Source organism: Nansenia antarctica (genome assembly GCF_963989245.1).
Source record: "Nansenia antarctica genome assembly, chromosome: 5".
In the NCBI taxonomy this organism is placed as follows: domain Eukaryota; kingdom Metazoa; phylum Chordata; class Actinopteri; order Argentiniformes; family Microstomatidae; genus Nansenia; species Nansenia antarctica.
The window spans coordinates 52,293,094-52,311,299 of record NC_137690.1 but is presented as its reverse complement, the minus strand read 5'-3'; the positions used below and the strand labels follow the sequence as shown (position 1 = coordinate 52,311,299).

Here is an 18,206-nt window from a genome sequence, read left to right as displayed (position 1 = left end):
TCCAGATCTACACGGCTATGCATGTGTCCAGACTAGGGAGAAGGGACTAGGGCTTGTTTCTGAACAGGGCCTTTAGGATGACTGTTACCTGTTTCTGGACAGGGCCTTTAAGATGACTGTTACTTGGGTAGGGCGGTGGTGAGAAGGTCCACAGGTTCAGAGAGCCTTGGTGGCCATGACAGTCCTTTGATGCTCTTCCCAACCAGAGCTGTCTGTCTGCCTGCCTGCCTGCCTGTCGGTCGGTCGGTCTGGCTGGCTGGCTGTCTGGCTGTCTCTGTCTGTCTCTGTCTCTCAGCCTGCTTGCTTGCCTGTCTGCCTGTCTGCCTGCCTGCCTGTCTGACTGCCTGTCTGTCTGTCTGTCTGTCTGTCTGTCTGTCTGTTACAGCGACAGCTGTCCTGAACGAAGCTATAGTATGGCACCTACAGATGCACCAGTGTCTAGTGGGAATCTAGGGGTTCCATCTGAACAGGGCTTTTACAGTTGGTTGGGTAAGATGGAGGTGAGGGGTTCGGCTAGTTCAGAGAGACTTTGATCCCTTTCCCAGTCGACAGGCCAAGCAATCAGGTATGTGTGTAGTGTATATCTCTCTGTCTCTCCGTCCATCCTTCTGTCTGCCGGTCTGTCTGTCTGCCTGTCTGTCTGTCTGTCTTTCTGTCTGTCTGCCTGTCTTTCTGTCTGTCTGTCTGTCTGGCTATACGTCCGCCCAACGTCCGTCCATCTGTCTACAATAGCTGTCCTGAACTAACCTACAGTATGACGGATGTTCCCTGTGTCCCTTAGCAACGTGGAGGAAAACACACACCTTTGCCAACTCACTGACTAACTGTGAGCCAAGCTCACTCACTGCCTGGACTCCACAAGAAATCCTCTCTCACTGGGGGAACGTGAGTCCTCTACCGACAGAGAGGTGTGTGTGTGTGTGTGTGTGTGTGTGTGTGTGTGTGTGTGTGTGTGTGTGTGTGTGTGTGTGTGTGTGTGTGTGTGTGTGTGTGTGTGTGTGTGTGTGTGTGTGTGTGTGTGTGTGTGTGTGTGTGTGTGTGTGTGTGTGTGTGTGTGTGTGTGTGTGTGTGTGTGTGTGTGTGTGTGTGTGTGTGTGTGTGTGTGTGTGTGTGTGTGTGTGTGTGTGTGTGTGTGTGTGTGTGTGTGTGTGTGTGTGTGTGTGTGTGTGTGTGTGTGTGTGTGTGTGTGTGTGTGTGTGTGTGTGTGTGTGTGTGTGTGTGTGTGTGTGTGTGTGTGTGTGTGTGTGTGTGTGTGTGTGTGTGTGTGTGTGTGCGTGCGTGCGTGCGTGCGTGCGCGCGTTTGTGTCACAGTGCTAAATTTAATCCTCTGCTTTTCAAGTGGCAAACTCATCAGTTAGATGGTTTTCACAGTTATTTCACAATTATTTTTTTGAAATTTGATACTGTATAATGCAATGCATTTGGCAGCATTATGAAAGGGAACAGAGGAAGGGAACAGAGGAAGGGAACAGAGTAAGAGACGATGTCTCATACCTGTATTTCTATCACCGTCGTCGATTTCTAGTGTATGTTTCTATGAGTGCCAATGGGCACACATGCTGTGTGGTACACTAGTACAGAGACTACAAATTGGCGTCTGGACAGGGCCTTAGGCGATACACACAGCTTACAAATGGATAACTGTGTCTCATTGTAAATGGGCCAGATGGGAGACCACAGGAAGGATTAGCATACATATTTCACTGTCAACTAAATATAATGTCAGACCTGCCTCTGCAGTGCAAGTGAAATAAATCCTTTCAAGAGCAGTTGGCAAAACAATTTAAGATACTAGATTACTGAAGAGGTGGTTTATCTCATTCACAAAAAGCATTTGTTTATGTTATGAGAGAGAGAGAAAGAGAGAGAGAGAGAGAGAAAGATGAATGTCTTCAATTTGATGCCAGGTCTAAATAAGCTTACCCTCTACCACAGGAGCCTCAGAGCGTTGGCACTGGTCCCTCTGAACAAGTCTGTCCAGTTAAGAGAAATAAAGTTCAAACATCTGGTGGAGTAGGCTCTCTCTCTCTCTCTCTCTCTCTCTCTCTCTCTCTCTCTCTCTCTCTCTCTCTCTCTCTCTCTCTCTCTCTCTCTCTCTCTCTCTCTCAATTCAATTCAATTCAATTCAATTCAATTCAATTCAATTTAAATTTAAAGGGATTTACATTGCCAAACCAAGTGTGAAGATAAAAATAAAAAAAGTTCCCTCTCTCTCTCTCTCTCTCTCTCTCTCTCTCTCTCTCTCTCTCTCTCTCTGTCTGGATCATTTGTTTAGGAATTCCTTCATACTACTCTGTAGGTAATCCTTTTAAAATAAGTTGCGCTTGGTTGGTATATCAACATTAGGCCTTTGTAGATTCAGTCATCCTTGTTGCCTGGCAGTTTCATGCTCGGAGGAGTTTAAGGCCCTGTGGGCACAACAAAATGTCAGCCGCAAACCTGCATGGCCCAAAAATAAATTTTCACACTCAATTCATTTTCTTTTTTTTTTAAATTTGTTTTTTCAGATTTTATCCCTTTTTCACCCAATTTGGTAGCCAATTGAACCCAACCTAGCATCCAATTATCCCCTGCCTATTGCATAGGATCCGCCGCACGACCCCGTGGCCGGCAGCCCCAGAGGAGGCCGCCAGGCAGACTAGCTGACTGGCTCCTCGAGCCCAGCACCGTTATTCCGGCACCCAGGGGGCGGTGTTGCGCGACGGATCCTTGTCCGGAAATACTCCTTTTTTTTTTTCTTTTTTTTTTAACATTTTTTATTTTATTTTATTTGTTTTTCAGATTTTATCCCCTTTTTCACCCAATTTGGTAGCCAATTTAACCCAACTTAGCATCCAATTATCCCCTGCCTATTGCGAAGGATCCGCCGCCCGACCCCGTGGCCGGCAGTCCCAGAGGAGGCCGCCAGGCAGACTAGGCTGACTGGCTCCTCGAGCCCAGTACCGTTACTCCAGCACCAGACGGGGGCGGTGTTGCGCGACGGATCCTAGTCCAGAAATACTCCTATACCCCCCTCGGAAGCGGCCGGCCAATATGCCGCTTCCCGTGTGCCTCGGCCATATCTGGATCTGGCGAGCCGGGATACGAACCCCGGCCCCGGTGGGCAGCATGCACTAGCGGCCAGTGCTTAGACCGCTACACCACCGCGGGGCCCGGAAATACTCCTATACCGCCCTCGGGAGCGGCCGCCCAATATGCCGCTCCCCGTGTGTGCCCCGGCCATATCCGGATCTGGCGAGCTGGGATTCGATCCCAGTCCCCGGTGGGCAGCTTGCACTAGTGGCCAGTGCTTAGACCGCTACACCACCGCGGGGCCGTCTCAATTCATTTTCTAGCATATTCACAACTGGGGAGTTTCCTTTTTCAAACTTCCCCTGACTACACTCTTGCTGCTGTACAAGCTGGGATGTTAGAACACAGCCAATCAATGATAGACTGCATGTGATGTTTTCTTCCTTAGTCAATTCAAGTTTATCCTTCATTAAAGGAAATATTGTTGCCTGCCATATTGTCATCCTAACCTACCTATTAAAATCTACACAAGTGTCTTGGCGAAGGGGCTAGGTGTTGTTTTTGGACAGCCCCCAATATTCATTGCATGTGAAAATATGACAGTGTGTGGTGTGTCTTTAGCCCAGCAGAGGGCAGCGCTGTCTTGGCGAAGACTTCTATGTACTTTAACACTACAGGATGATGTCAGAGTTAAGTGTTTAAACACAGTAGTGCATAGCTCATTAGTTAAGCAACTATACACCCTCCCCCCCTCTCCCCTCGCTCAAGAGTGGTGCAAATGAAGGGTCTGAAAAGTAAAACATTTCCATTACCAAGTAAGTCATACTCAAAGGCATTAACCACTCAACCAGACAGTGGAGTCATTCAATGTCCTGGTGTGTCCTAATTTGATTTTAATGCCACCCTTTGGTGAAAAACACACACACACATACACATACACACACACACACACACACGTGTGGTTGTGTTTGAGAAGACACACACACACGTACGCACACACACACACACACATGACTGCACTTGAGAAGACACACACACACATACACGTGACTGCGTGTGAGAAGAGACACATACACACACACACACACACACACACGTATACGTACCCGATAAACCCTTGAGTGGGTCGTAAGAGGGGGCTGGGAACAACAAGTTGAGCTGTAACACTCCACACTCACGCCTAGGTGGATTTGGTAATTGATGCAAAGTACAGCGGGAGACAGAAAGTCCCCATCATTCAGGTTGCTATGGCAATGCAGCCTAGCTTTCATCTGTCAAAGCTGATGTGTCTTCATGGGTTGATGGGGGTAAAGTCAACAGCAGTTTAACTCATATGGTGTGTGTGTGTGTGTGTGTGTGTGTGTGTGTGTGTATGTGCGTGTGTGTGTGTGTGTGTGTCTGTCTCTGTGTGCGCGTGTGTCTGTGTGTGTTGTGGGCAATGAAAACAAATTATACCACCAATTAATTGATGTCAGCTCTAAACAGCATATGGTGTGTGTGTGTGTGCGTGTGTCTGTCTCTGTGTGCGTGTGTCTGTGTGTCCGGATGCATGCATGTGTGTTGTTGTGTGTTTGTGGGCAATGAAAACTAATTATACCACCAATTAATTGATGTCAGCTCAGCCCCCGGCTCTGTCGATAATGACTGATATTCTATACTCCATATACCGTCCTCCTCATTTATGGCACTTTTCAACTACCGTGCCGTACCGTGCCGGGCCGCGTGATCCCGGTTTGTTTTTCTTTCTCCACTGCCAACCGAGCCATACCGGGCCATAGTACCCGTGCCGTTTTTAGTTCCAGTTCGAGAGGGGTACTTTCGGTACTTTCGTGTCAGGCTGTGTGTGACGTGTGACGCTGCAGACCGTTGATTGGTCAATGGTAATCGTCAACATCGTCATCCCATGTTCATAGACTTTATCGCTAACTGCCATTTTTTTTATATCTAACATTACATGTTTTGGCTGATCTGTGCATGATAGCACTGCATTTTGACATAATTCTTATTGCATTTCCCCCCGTTGAGCTGTATACCGGCACTTATTAAAGTGAAGTGCTCATATGACACTTAACTCCTCCTACTGTCACCGCTCGTTCCTGGTCTGTTGTGTATAATGGAGAACGTATCCTACCCGTACCATACCGAACTTTTCAAATGCATGCCGTGCTGAGCCGTACCGGTCTGGTCAATGGAAAAGCGCCATTAGACAAACATCCAAACTACTATTAGACCAACCAGCCTATGTGAAACAATCCACTAAACGGTGTATGTACTCTGGATCATATGTTGTTTAGTGGGAGCCCTGCTGTGTTGACTCAGGCCTGTGTTCTGTCCAGTGTGCTGTACGAAGACTAATAGGATGATGTCGAGGTCCAGCAGCCACCTGGAGGCCATGTTGATTTACCATTAAGATAAGAGTCCCAGTCACCGCATGCCCAGCTCAGAGCATGCCCAGGGAAACTATCTCTCTCTCTCTCTCTCTCTCTCTCTCTCTCTCTCTCTCTCTCTCTCTCCCACCATCTCTCTCCCTCTATCTCTCTATTTCTTTCTCTCTCTCTCCCCACCATCTCTCTCTCTCTATCCCTCTCTTTTTTTCTCTCTCACTTTCTTTCCCTCCATCTCTCTCCCTCTATCCCTCCCGTTGTCTCTCTCTGTGTGTGTCTCTCTCTCTCTCTCTCTCCCTCTATCCCTCCCTTTGTCTCTCTCTCTCTCTCTCTCTCCCTGTCTCTGTCTCTCTCTCCCTCTCCCTCTCTCTCTCTCAGGCCCAGGGAACCAGAGATGAGTCTGAGTCAGAGTATTACTGCATTAAGAGACATTACCCAAGCTTGCAGCCCAGAGGTGACTCGTGTTCGATGGAGTGGATGTTATGAGGCGGAGCATCTCTGTCTCTCTGTCTCTCTGTCTCTCTCTCCATGGGCTATCAGGTTAATGCTGTTTGTCAAGTGTCTCAGACCTCTCAGGGAGGAAGGGCCTATCAAGGACACAGTGGCTGCAGCATGAGTGTAGTGTTCCCTTAGTCTAGTCTCTAGATGTGTGTGTGTGTGTGTGTGTATGTGTGTGTGTGTGTGTGTGTGTGTGTGTGTGTGAGTGCGCGTGTGTGCGTGTGTGTCATCACTACCCCACACACCCCACCCCTCCCTTCCTCTCCCCATCCCTCATTTTCTACAGCAGCCCGGCTCAGTTGGACCTAATTTCAGACATGAATGGTGTTCTGTGAGACGAGCACACCGGGGTGACCAGTGGGAGAATCGATCGGACACGGCCAGGGCACCGAGACACGGGCTCACTCAAGCAAGGAGTGGCTCTGTATCAAGTCTAATTTGCTGCATGGTGTTTGATCCAAAATAGAACAGAGTTGGCCTATATGTTATCTCACAAAGCAGGGCCAGAAACCTGTTGAAGGGACGTTGGGAGACAAAGGAGTAGCCTAGATTTGCCTCTCGAGATGGCCCTGTGAATCTTTACTTTCCACTCAATATGAGAAAGCATGTGATGAAGCCAGTGTCTCAGCGTACTTACTTATTCTACTGCTCGGTCCTCTTCACCCCTCAGGTCACACTCAAGGCAGAGTGGCTGGTGTCTATGACCCATGACTCATGTGGGATTCTCCATGACCTCCATGTGACCACTTGAGCATTGTGTGTCTCTGATGCAGGTCACTACAGGACACAGTTGTTCGCCTCCCTCTCAGCCTTGTTTTTTATCTCGTCATGCCATTTTTGAGGCCTTCTTCAGGAAGGTTACGCATGACAGTGAATAGATATCTGAGGTCAATCACTGCGTGTCAGATAACATTTTCATTTCATGAAAAAAAGAAGGGAAAAAAATATACACAAAGGCTGCCAATGGCCCCTGTCCAGAGCATGGATTACTTTTCCTGCTATGACTGGTGGATATGATGATTCACTTACGTAGTCAAATGTATCGATTGTAAGTCGCTTTGGAATAAGGGCGTCTGCTAAATGACAAAAATGTAAATGTAAAGTGTTATCACTTCTTCCTGAGTCATGAGTCACAGTGAGTCAAGTCCAGTCTGGAGAGTGGCGAAGGTGTCACCCCAGTTGGACACAGAACCTGTTTGGATATTTGGCAAGAAGAGTGTTTCAGTGGAGTCGTCTGCTCATGTTGTTCTGAATACTGGTGCCAGGTGATGTGTTGTTGTTGTTACAGACTGCCTCTGCGTCTTGGATGATGGGGAAAGCGAAATAATGAATAATATTCAATTACAGTATGTTCTGCACTAAGCAAACGTACAGGCCTCCAGCTGTCTATTTGCAGAGGATCTTTCTCAGGAAGTTTAATGACGGTACACTGTCATGAAACTCTTTCTCTACACATTCATTATGCATTTCATACAAAGGCACTCCAGTGGTATCCCAGAATTTCACATAAAAAAGATATATCTGTCCCTGGGGAATAGTCAATGACTTGCAGCTCATTACCTAACAAAGTTAACATCTTTGATGAAGATGTGCTGTTCCTAGGAGGATATTTGTCAACTTGGAGTCATCTGGGGATTCATTAAAATCTCCACCAATGAACAAAATGAACAAAAGCCCTATCACAGACAGACCTTTTTTGAAGGTGTTTATATTCTGAGCTGTCACATTATACCCATATAATGTGCAAGCTATATCATTGTATTGTCCAGCTTCGAAACAAATAACTATCCACCTGCCATCGTCTGAGAAAATAGTTTCAACAATGTCACCTTTGAGTTGGTTTAGGAGAACAGCGCCCCCTGCTGAGTGATTGGATCCGTGACTGAAAAAGCCAGAGTCCCCCCAACTTCCATCCTCCGGGAACTAGAGATGAGTCTGAGTCAGTATTATTGCATTAGGAGACAAGCTTCCATCCCAGAAGTGACTCTGTTTGATGGAGTTTGATAGAGTGGATGTTATGAAGGGGAGCATTACTCCCACCTCTCTCTCACCCCCCCCCCCCCCTCTCTCTATGTTAATGCTGCTTGTCAAGTCTGTCAGACCTCCCCCCACTGTGCTTTCCAAAATCATACATCACTGTCACAACAATGTGTTTCTTGGAAGAAAAAAAAGAATTATTCGCCTCACTATGTCTGCTAAGTAACTTTTTTTGGTAGTGTCTCTCAATTGAGGGAAAAACATCATTTTAACAAAGTTTACCACAATGAAGTTCTGAACTTTTAACCACACAGAAAATAGGTCAGCTATGTGTAAAGTGGAACAGGCTATAGCTTAACAAGACAGGCTGTCGTTAAGTTAAACCAAACTCTGATGTAACCTGAAAATAAACATACTTTCATTGTTTCACATTTCTATGACAATGTGTGAGGGAAGTCAGACATTTATCCTTCCTTCTCTCTTGCTTTTATTTATTTATTTCATCCATCCTCATTTCCATGAATCATACTTCATGGTCCACGGCACTCTACAGCATGGCCAATGTTGACATGTGAAGCAGAGCATGAGTCCTTCTCACATTTAGTCAATGTCACTTATGTCCACTCTTTTACCTTCAATGAAAGCAAACACACCACGGAATGATGCTCTCTTGCCCTCCTTTCGAGATTTTTTTTCACCAAAGTCATGCCTTCCCAGTCAGCAGACAATTAGGAGCCAGTTATGGAAGTGGACCGGCTCTGGCCGCCATACCTAATCCTTGCCATGAAAATGACCAATCTTCGTCAACATGTGGAGGTGGCCCAGTTACCTCCATGGCCCAGACATGGCCCAGATGCAGTGACCACCGTGATAACCTGGCCACGTCCAGTGATAACTGGGCCACCTCCACAAACACTGTAGCGGACATCTTAGTTATGGTGGACTAGACATGAGCTACTGCATTCTCTCTCTGAGTGTCTCTGAAACATATTTATTTGGGGCTGTGTTCAGAATTGGGTACATTGTTGGGTACTTTGATAACGCATGAGTACTGTAGATATACTGTACTTCACATTTCATGTCCCAGATTGCATGTTTCAGTGAATGTTTTATCAGTATCAGTATGGAGTAGCCCTCTCAACAACTGATTTCTTACTGTGGTTAATTATGCACTGCCAGGTAGACATGTGCCTGAGCTGTTCTATCATGAAGTTTTTCATGACGCTATTTCAATGCGACTATATGTTGCACAATAGCAATAATTATAATTGATGGTGATGAATGCAGTGCTATTGATGCATGTGATGAATGTCAATGTTCCTTCTCTTCTATGGAAATAACTGCCAGAACTTTTTTGTTTAAGCTTTTCAAACAATCCGCAATACAGCTCTGCAGAGAGGCTGTCATTATCAGTTAGCTGTTAAAAATACGTTTTTACTGTTGCAATCATTCAAAAGGTCAATAGGCTTTGCAAGGGAACATCATAGCATTTCTTCACAGGGCCATAGCATTGACAATCATTTCCTGTGTTTTGGTTTTAGCCATTAAAGAGGTATCTTTCTCAGAGTTGTGGGTATGTATTCAGGGCATGACATGAACTAGAATAATGATCTACCTCCCAAGGCTTTTCACCAGCTTGAATCTTAAGAATTTAAAAACCAAAATAAATATAAAAGCAAAAAAGAACCACACTAGCCTGACTTCTGTCGCATAGGAAATGACCCTCTGCACAGGCACAGCTGTGAGCAAAAAGAACATGACAAGCCTGTTGCTCTGTGAGTTAGCTTCATTAGACTCACTTGGGGTTCAGAGATTGTACCTTGTTGCAATGTAACCCATAAATCACCTCCTCACCATTGCATTCTTGCTTAAACTACATGGAGATGGTTAAGCTATTTAAGCTATTTAATGTAGGAATATAAACCACTTACATTACACATTCCTTATCATGATATTTCTAATTCATTTCTAATATCTAATTATGTATTGGCATGATTTAAATAGAGAATGTATCTTTGTGAAAATGAATGTGTAATTACATATTGCCATTATTTAGTGAAATAGGCCAATTCACCCAATGTCTTCTAATTTCACAAATTGCATAGCCTACTTGTAACTATTGACATTCACCCCTTTGTACTTTCTAGTTTTGAAATGTGTTGCCTAAGCACACATAGAAAGATGAAATAGGAAGCATTATTGATCCCGAAAACATATGAATAATTGGAAATACCCTCACACTTGCAGAATTCTCAATCATTCTCCAGACAGTTCTGCTGAAGGTTAGCAAAAAAACATGATTGATTGGACAGAGCATCATGATTAACACATTCACAGGTACTAGTCAGGTTTTCTAGTTTTTAGAGAACAAGATCAAAGCTACAATAGCTGACAGGGCAATAGAGCCCTAATGTTCATTCCCTTCACCTAACGCCTGGGCCACACCAGATACCTCTACCTCAGCAGTGTGTGTGTGTTTCATTCCCTTCACCTAACGCCTGGGCCACACCAGATACCTCTACCTCAGCAGCGTGTGTGTGTTTCATTCCCTTCACCTAACGCCTGGGCCACACCAGATACCTCTACCTCAGCAGCGTGTGTGCGTTTCATTTCGGCGCCCATGTTAACAGGTTAGAGAGCAGCCACACAACCCACTTGAGCCGCACGTCTCACGCTGTATAGCTGCTTTAACCTGTTAACATGGCCGCCGAAATGAAACGCACATGCGCTGCTGAGGTAGAGGTATCCGGTGTGGCCCAGGCGTTAGAAAACCTTTTCAATTTATGATCAACTGACTGACACGATTCGGTTCAAACTGACACAGGCCTTAAGTGTGGACGGTGGCTGTATTGCTGCATGCTATCATGTGATCATGTGACTTGTAGATAATACCAAGATTATAATACCATGATAAAACCATGATCACTATTTTGAAATGTGGGCGTGTGATGTGGGCCCAGCCAGTGATGCTTGTTGGCACAACGCTTCATCGTCACCCTAACTATCATCCTCATCATCACCACCACCCTCACCGTCATCATCACCATTATCACTTAAGCACTCGATTCAGCCACAGTGCCCAGGTGCGCTGTTGGAAGCTGGCGATGAGTGAGTAGTGCCTCTCACACCTGGCAGCGTTTGGTCCGCTGCCCAATTACATGGTGAAGTAATGAGCCATGTTCGAGGTGAAATGGTGCGTCACTGATCGGAGGAAGCAGGTGACCAGTGCACTCAGCAATGACGATCGACAGTGTCATGGGAACCACTGAGAGCTTGAGTTTGCTGCATCACACAAACCACTGGTGACAGAGGCCGACCGACTTTGAGAGCTATATCGGTCTGTTATTCAATACCCATACACTGTATGCTTTCATGCATCCCCTAGAAAACCTTAGTATTGACATCATGCTCCTAGCTAGGTAGAAACCAACTGGATGGTGATGATGTTTGCCTGTTTGTATATCTCCAGCTGACTGCCATGAACACAACGCACACTCTCAGAGAATGCTTTGCCCTTATTTCATTCACGCCTGCTTGACAAACAATGTTTCACACGCCTGCTTGACAAACAATGGGGTCCCTCCCTATTTTTAGATTAGATTCGATTCGATTAGAACTTTTTGTCATTGCACAGAGTACAACAACATAAATGTTTTGCTCAGGGCGCAGGGTCAGCCATAGTCAGCGCCCCTGGAGCAAGTAGGGGTTAAGTACCTTGCTCAAGGGCATAAGGGCAGTGGTCGGCAACTTGGATATGATTCCAGCAACACTCCAGTCATCAGCTCACATGCAGCTCCCCCCTGAGGCGGGGATCGAACCAGCGACCTTCTGATGGCTAGCCAGCCTCTCTAACCTCTATGCTACCTGTTGCCCCTATTTAGATCAGATGATTGTCCAGTTTAACCGGACGGTGGTCTTCTCCACTCATGGTTGTGGTAAACGGCTGCATACGCTGCACGGTTCTGTTGTTCTGTGTTACTGCCAACTGTTACTGTTGAATAACACAGAGGGTCTAAAAGTGAGTATCTAATTAGAAAATGCTGGCAATATGGTCCTGTCTGAGCACTTGATATGCTTGCTTGTGTTGTCATTTGTCTTTCTGATCGTTTTGATGTTCCTCTCTTCCGCCTGTTATCGCATCTTTGGCTGTCATTGTTATGCAGACGTGTGCAAAGAAAATGCGAGCTGAAATGATGTGTCTGCGAAACATGCTGTGCTTTGTCTTTCTAACCCTAACGCTCTCTTGAATTCCCACCTGAATAACAGCTTGCTCTACCAGCTTACAGTCTGTTCTGCGATTCGCATGCCATCTGCATGTAATTGGGGGTATCATCGAAAAGCATATTTCTTTGTCAGAACTAAAGCATTCAGAGAGATTGTTTGCTCTCACATCTAGGATATATACTGTATATATTTAAATCAATTATGTGTGATTTCAGAGGATAGTGATGCTGTGAAAATTGCTTGAGCTCTCATCAATGTATTGATGGGATAGTACAGCCACTCCATTAAAAGATCCAGCTCTCCATTATTGTTGAGGACTCACGAGTTTAGCCTACATACATTATCTGTACAGTATAGTATAGTGGATAGTGTACATAGCCTTTATTTATGTAAACCAGCTCCTTTCCCTTCTTTTTTTCTTTTTTTCTTTCCTAGCACCAGGGGAGCCACCCCTCCCAAATTTCGTTGTTTGGTACCTGTACTATAGCAATGACAATAAAGACCATTCATTCATTCATTCATTCATTCATTCATACACTACTATGGGCAAGGACATCTTATCCAGGGGAGGCTGGTGGAGGCAGATATCGGAGGACGGGATCATTGTAATGCATGGAAGTGATCCTATCCCTCTCGTGGTCATTACTAAATGTGAGTGACACAAAAGACATTGAAGATATAGTATGACTAATGTTGCTTACTACTGATGGATCTGAGAACTTTATTTGAGAACTAAATGAATGGGAGGCCTCCCTTTCTTGACACATTTTCTTCTATACTTGCCAGCCAAGACAAGTAAACCGTGACACACGTCGTTTTACTCTACTACACTTCACACATACCCTCCCACCTTCCTTATTCCCTTAGCACTTCTACTCTCCTCAACCCCCCCAACCCACCATTTTGAGTTTCTGGATGGTTGGCCTTGGCTGTTATATTCAGCAACTGTAGACAGCCTCAGATACAATATGTCTTGTTGCAGCGTGCCTCTTCAAAGTCCTCATGACAGCTGGCTAACAAGGAGCAAGGAGAGGAAGAGAGAAACATCTAAACAAACAAACAAACAAACACTGAAGGCTTCCTCCCAGGAGACAGAAGAAAGAGAGAAAGAGAGGTTCCCCTGCCCTGCAACTGCAGTCATCTCCCCCTGCTCTCTCTCTCTGACAATGGAAGAAAACAATCTTCACTGCTTGCATTTTCATTTGATTCAAAGGTCACACTTTCAGGGAATCAAGAGAGAACGTGGAATGTGTGTGTGTGTGTGTGTAAACACATGCATTTGTGTGTGTGTGTAGTGTCTCCATAAGCAGGACTTATCAGGGATGGAAAGGCACTCACTGTGTCTGGCTGAATTCTTCTCCTTGACACTCTAAGCCTGTACTGTAGCAATTGCACTCGGCACACTTCTTCACATCTTCAGTGGTTAGTCTGTGTTCTGATTCTCTGGTTTCTCTAGCCAGCACTCTCTCTCTCTGCTCTATCTACTCTAATCAGCTCACATCATATATAACACAATGTGCCTTCTTCACTATGTGCCCATCTTCCTCTCCATCCTTCATGCTGCTGCCTTCTGAATCTTACACACATCTAATTTCTGTTCCTCCCTCTATCTGACATATGTCCAGCTTCTACATCTGATGGTAGATAGATATCTTCTATCTTAGGTAGCCTTGTGTTATAGTCAGACTTGGGCTCCAACACTGTTTGAACTCATTTCTAATAGCTTGCTGTGCTTAATTGAGTTTGCCTGGGACAATAGAGACAACGGAATAGCCTAAAAATTGCAAACCACGCTTATCTGGTACTCCAGGCAGTCACAAGCAAACACTCAAAGTAAACCTTTTTTTTTAATACTATTTGAACCCAGGTCTTGTTGTAGTGCACGTGAGACACTGACAAAACAGAAAATAAATAATAAATAATATCAAAAGAATGTAGACAATGCGCAGAGGAGAACTAGAAACTCTAATGAGCTCTCATTAATCTGGATCTATTATGAACATTTATCTGTTTTTGAAGGTCACTCTTCAAAGGATAGTTATTTGAGCTTTTTATATTGTATGATAGAAAATCACTAGGCCTTGGTTTATGATTATTTAGTGGTAAATACTGTAAAAACAGATCAGTACTCCAAGGACAAGCTCTCTTTGAGGATATATTGAATTTTGAATTTAAAACATGAATACTAAATATGCAACAGATGTCCTTCGGAAGCAACGTGTCAAGAATAACTTCTTTCTTCACTGTCAGTTGAATACAAAGTGGTAATACTATGTCAGTCTGCTTGTCTTGGCTCATGGAACCATCCTAAATAAGTTTGATAATGGATGCAAGCATGTAACTTGGTTGCTACTGTAAATCGAATATATTGTTAAAGCTGTATTACTCCATCACAGATCACAACCATGTCTTTTGTTCATACCTCCATCTTTCAATAATAAAGGCGTGAGGGAAGTTCAGCCCATATATATATATATATATATATATATATATATATATATATAATATTCGTAGACTACAGTGCTGCAAAGGTTACAGAATGATCTACGTTGTTTCTATGTTGATCTATTTGTGTGTCTTTGCTAGGGGACAAACGGTGACGAGACCGCATCAGTCTGTATCACCCATCTCCAGCTCAGAACAGCCAAGGGCAATAGAAATATCTCTTCACATGAAGAATAACACATTTTCACAATCTCCTTGTGTTTTTGAATGTGCAAAACAAGTCATTCTTCTCGAGGATAGCCTATTTACCATTCATCTTCTGTATGGCAACATTTGAATCATTGGCAAAAAAAATCACACACCACTATAAAGCTGCAACAAACTAGAAGTCTCACTGACTCTTCATGAGATTCTTCTGGTTCTCGAGATAAGAAAACAGTTAGTTAATGTTTTTTAAAATGCAGATACTGAAATATAGTTGGGTAACCCATTCATTTGTGTCGTCCCATTGATAGAACACCACGTCTGTCACTGTTGCACTTCAGCGGTTTATGAATATCCAGCGAGTCAGCAATCTTTGGCTCCGCCCTCATGTACCTGTCGTTCTGTGAGAGGCTGGCAGGGCTCCCCGTAGTCCCGCCTCCTCCATCCCTCCCATCGGCGATCAATCGGGTTCACTTTTGCAATAGCTGTGAGTGTGCAACTGTACAGTCGGCTACGACACGACACGACACGGGACGTAATGGTGGCTCTGGCGAGCGACTGTGAATAAAGGCCATTGAACTCGCAGCGCAGATAAGGAGAGAGAAACACGTCAAAGCCGGAGAGGAGCTAACGGGACACGGACCGACGGGGAGCTCGGGCAGGAGGGCGCTCTTTCTTACCGACCGACACCGCGGCGCAGAACCACGCAGAATATGGCGGAGCAGACAGCCTCCTCCTCCTCCGACGGCAAGCACAAAGCGTCCCCGCATGCCGGGGGCCCGCTGCACGGGAACGGCCGACCCAACGCCGCCGGTGGAGGAGGAGGAGGGGGTAAAGGAGGCCTTTCTGGCGGGCTGACACAGCCAGCGGGGTGGCAGTCCTTACTGTCATTTACCATCCTTTTCCTGGCCTGGTTGGCAGGTTTCAGTTCGAGACTCTTCGCAGTGATCCGGTTCGAGAGCATCATCCACGAGTTTGATCCGTGGTGAGTATGATAATGCTAGCGGTGTTAGCATGTAAGCTGCTGCGTTGAGTGACTAGGCAAGTTGCTAGTGGCAACAGACAAAGCTACCGTTTGGTTGTCAGATCGCTATCTGTATGTTTATGCGAGTAATGTCGCTGCTCTCTAGCCAGTAAGAAGTAAGTAAGCGAGCTAACTTGCTGTCGTTCTCTTTATACTGTCCACGGTTGAAGCCAGGCAGCGGGAGAGTGTTGTGATCATGTCCCTCTGACTTCAGACGCAGTTTTAGTGGAGAACTTCCCCGCCGGCAAACTTTTCCTCGCTGTGCCGCTGTCTGTCTGTTTCCGTGCCTGCTGCCAGATATGGATTTATACGTCGTCTACTCTCGCTATATTGCATAATTGCAACAATACCCACCATGTGTTGTGTAATGAAAGCATGCCGCTTTCTAATGAATGAATGAATGACACTTCAGAAAACATGCAGGTAGTTCTTACAGTTGACTCGTGTTAGCTGTAGTAGTGTGTTCGAGGTGTGATGTTGCGAAGACATTGTGACACTGCCTGACACAAACTAACTATGCCAAATATCGATTGTCATTTGTGAACGTGGCGCTTGTGACAGTAGAGTAAGGATTAAAACCCGGAAGGCAACGGGAAACGTCTCCACTTGGTTTGTCTTGGCCAAGCCCCCACGCAGGATTATTCTCGTATTGTGCAAAACTGTCAAAACGGTCTACACTTCTGTGTGTGAGAGGGTGAACGCCGGGGTTTGTCATTCGCGTGGGTTTGTTATCACTCGAGCTTTTTTGTGTGATGATGTCCCATTCAAAAGACACCGCAAGGGCGTGTTTACTGTAAGCACACGGTACTGTGTAGGCTATCCCTATACAGAATGTGTTGCCGGTGCATGTTGCCCCTCCACCACAGCACACTGTATATTCGTATGTTCTAGTATCACACTTTATGTAACAGTGCAACAATAAGGATGTGACAAATGTGTACTTGAATAGGGTTATGATTTGGGCTAAGGTCTGATCATCTCGGATTAGGGCTAAGGTCATTGCTGTGTAGTAATGCGTAATTGGCAGTGTATGCATGCATGCATGTATGTTGTATCAAGGGTCTTTACTTCTGCTGATAGAAAGAAGGAAAACAAAGTCTGGGGGCACTGCTTATCTGTATAGAGAGAGGGTTGAGTTGTTGCGTTTGCGCTCTGTCTGAGAAGAGGATCTGCGCGATAGGGAACATTCTCATGATTGTGTTCTTGTTCCTCCTTTGTCAAACCAGGTCTGTGTTGACGTAATCTTGTTCACCAGACACTTCCATGCACCTCATTTCAGCAACAATAGCCTGGGGGTAACCTACATATTCTTGATCATCGTGAAAACATAGTTCATTGACACCAAAGTCCTCATGACATCTCTCCATCTCCTCCCCTCATGCAAGTCTGCTCCACCCAGGCAGAGTTTCCAGGGTAACATCTAGCATCTTAAAGGCTTCTTGGAAGGAAGTAAAAGTATTGTACCGGTATATAAAAAAAGAGACCTTCAAGAGATAGCTGTAAAGAGACACACACACACCTCACCAGGTTTAGAGTGAAATGGGACTACGTTCGGCGTGTCCGTGTGCGTGCCCGCCCGCCTGCCCGTTTCTGCCACTTACATTCCGCCTGGCACCTGTACCTCAGTTAGAAAGATGTCATTAGGTGAAGGCCAGGGCGCAGCATGGATTCAGTATGGATTCATAGTGTGACAGTGATGGGAGTGCACCACTGCCCACAGTGGGGTCATGTCGGTCTCGACTGGTTCTGTGTGTGTGTCTCTGTGTGTGTGTGTGTGTGTGTGTGTGTGTGTGTGTGTGTGTGTGTTGGCTTGGATGGTTTCAGGATCTCTGGTCCTGAGGAGGGGAGATAATATAGGATATTGTGTAAGTGTACAATAATAAGAATACATAAATACAATGTGTATACAACTCTCTCATGGACTCAAAGCACTGTTAAAAATATGACAAACCGAAAATGAAAAATAAAAGCAAAGGAGGACAGTCACAGAATATACATAACATACAGCCCTATATAAAAGACTGCCCGAACAGGTGAGGAACAGCCCGCTCACCTTGGGAGTGTACAGTCTCCATTGGAAATAGAGCAGATGGTATTGCATTAAATCCAGCGTATTTAGTAACTAGGCTACTGCTGACAAAAAACTAAAGCTTATTTTGAGATGTCAAGGTGACAGAGTCGAAAGCGATACTGCCAATGGTTATTACAAAGTGGCCAAATCTTCTTTATATGAATATGAACACATTCTTTTGCACTTCATGCTTGTGGTTTAGTACCAGCTGACTCATCTGGCTCGTCTCCATGTAATGTTTGGCTCCCGTCAAGTCGATGATTCATCATCATCATTTAATCTCCCAGGCGAATATGAGACGTCTATAGTTCCGTGCAACTCCATAGCTAAATGAGTTAGTTGCCCGCTCGTTCAGTATTCTGTGTGT

The 18,206-nt window shown here is 45.2% G+C and overlaps 1 protein-coding gene across 1 annotated transcript in view; it reads left to right on the top strand.

The window, feature by feature from the left end:
* The first annotated feature begins 15,291 nt into the window (after positions 1 to 15,291).
* LOC308157685 (dolichyl-diphosphooligosaccharide--protein glycosyltransferase subunit STT3B) overlaps positions 15,292 to 18,206 on the top strand; it is a 103,875-nt gene continuing 100,960 nt past the window's right edge. Inside the window, exon 1 of the mRNA XM_080531291.1 lies at positions 15,292 to 15,729. Coding sequence (XP_080387417.1) covers positions 15,458 to 15,729 — 272 coding nt within the window. The 5' untranslated portion in view covers positions 15,292 to 15,457. The remainder of the gene's footprint in view (positions 15,730 to 18,206) is intronic.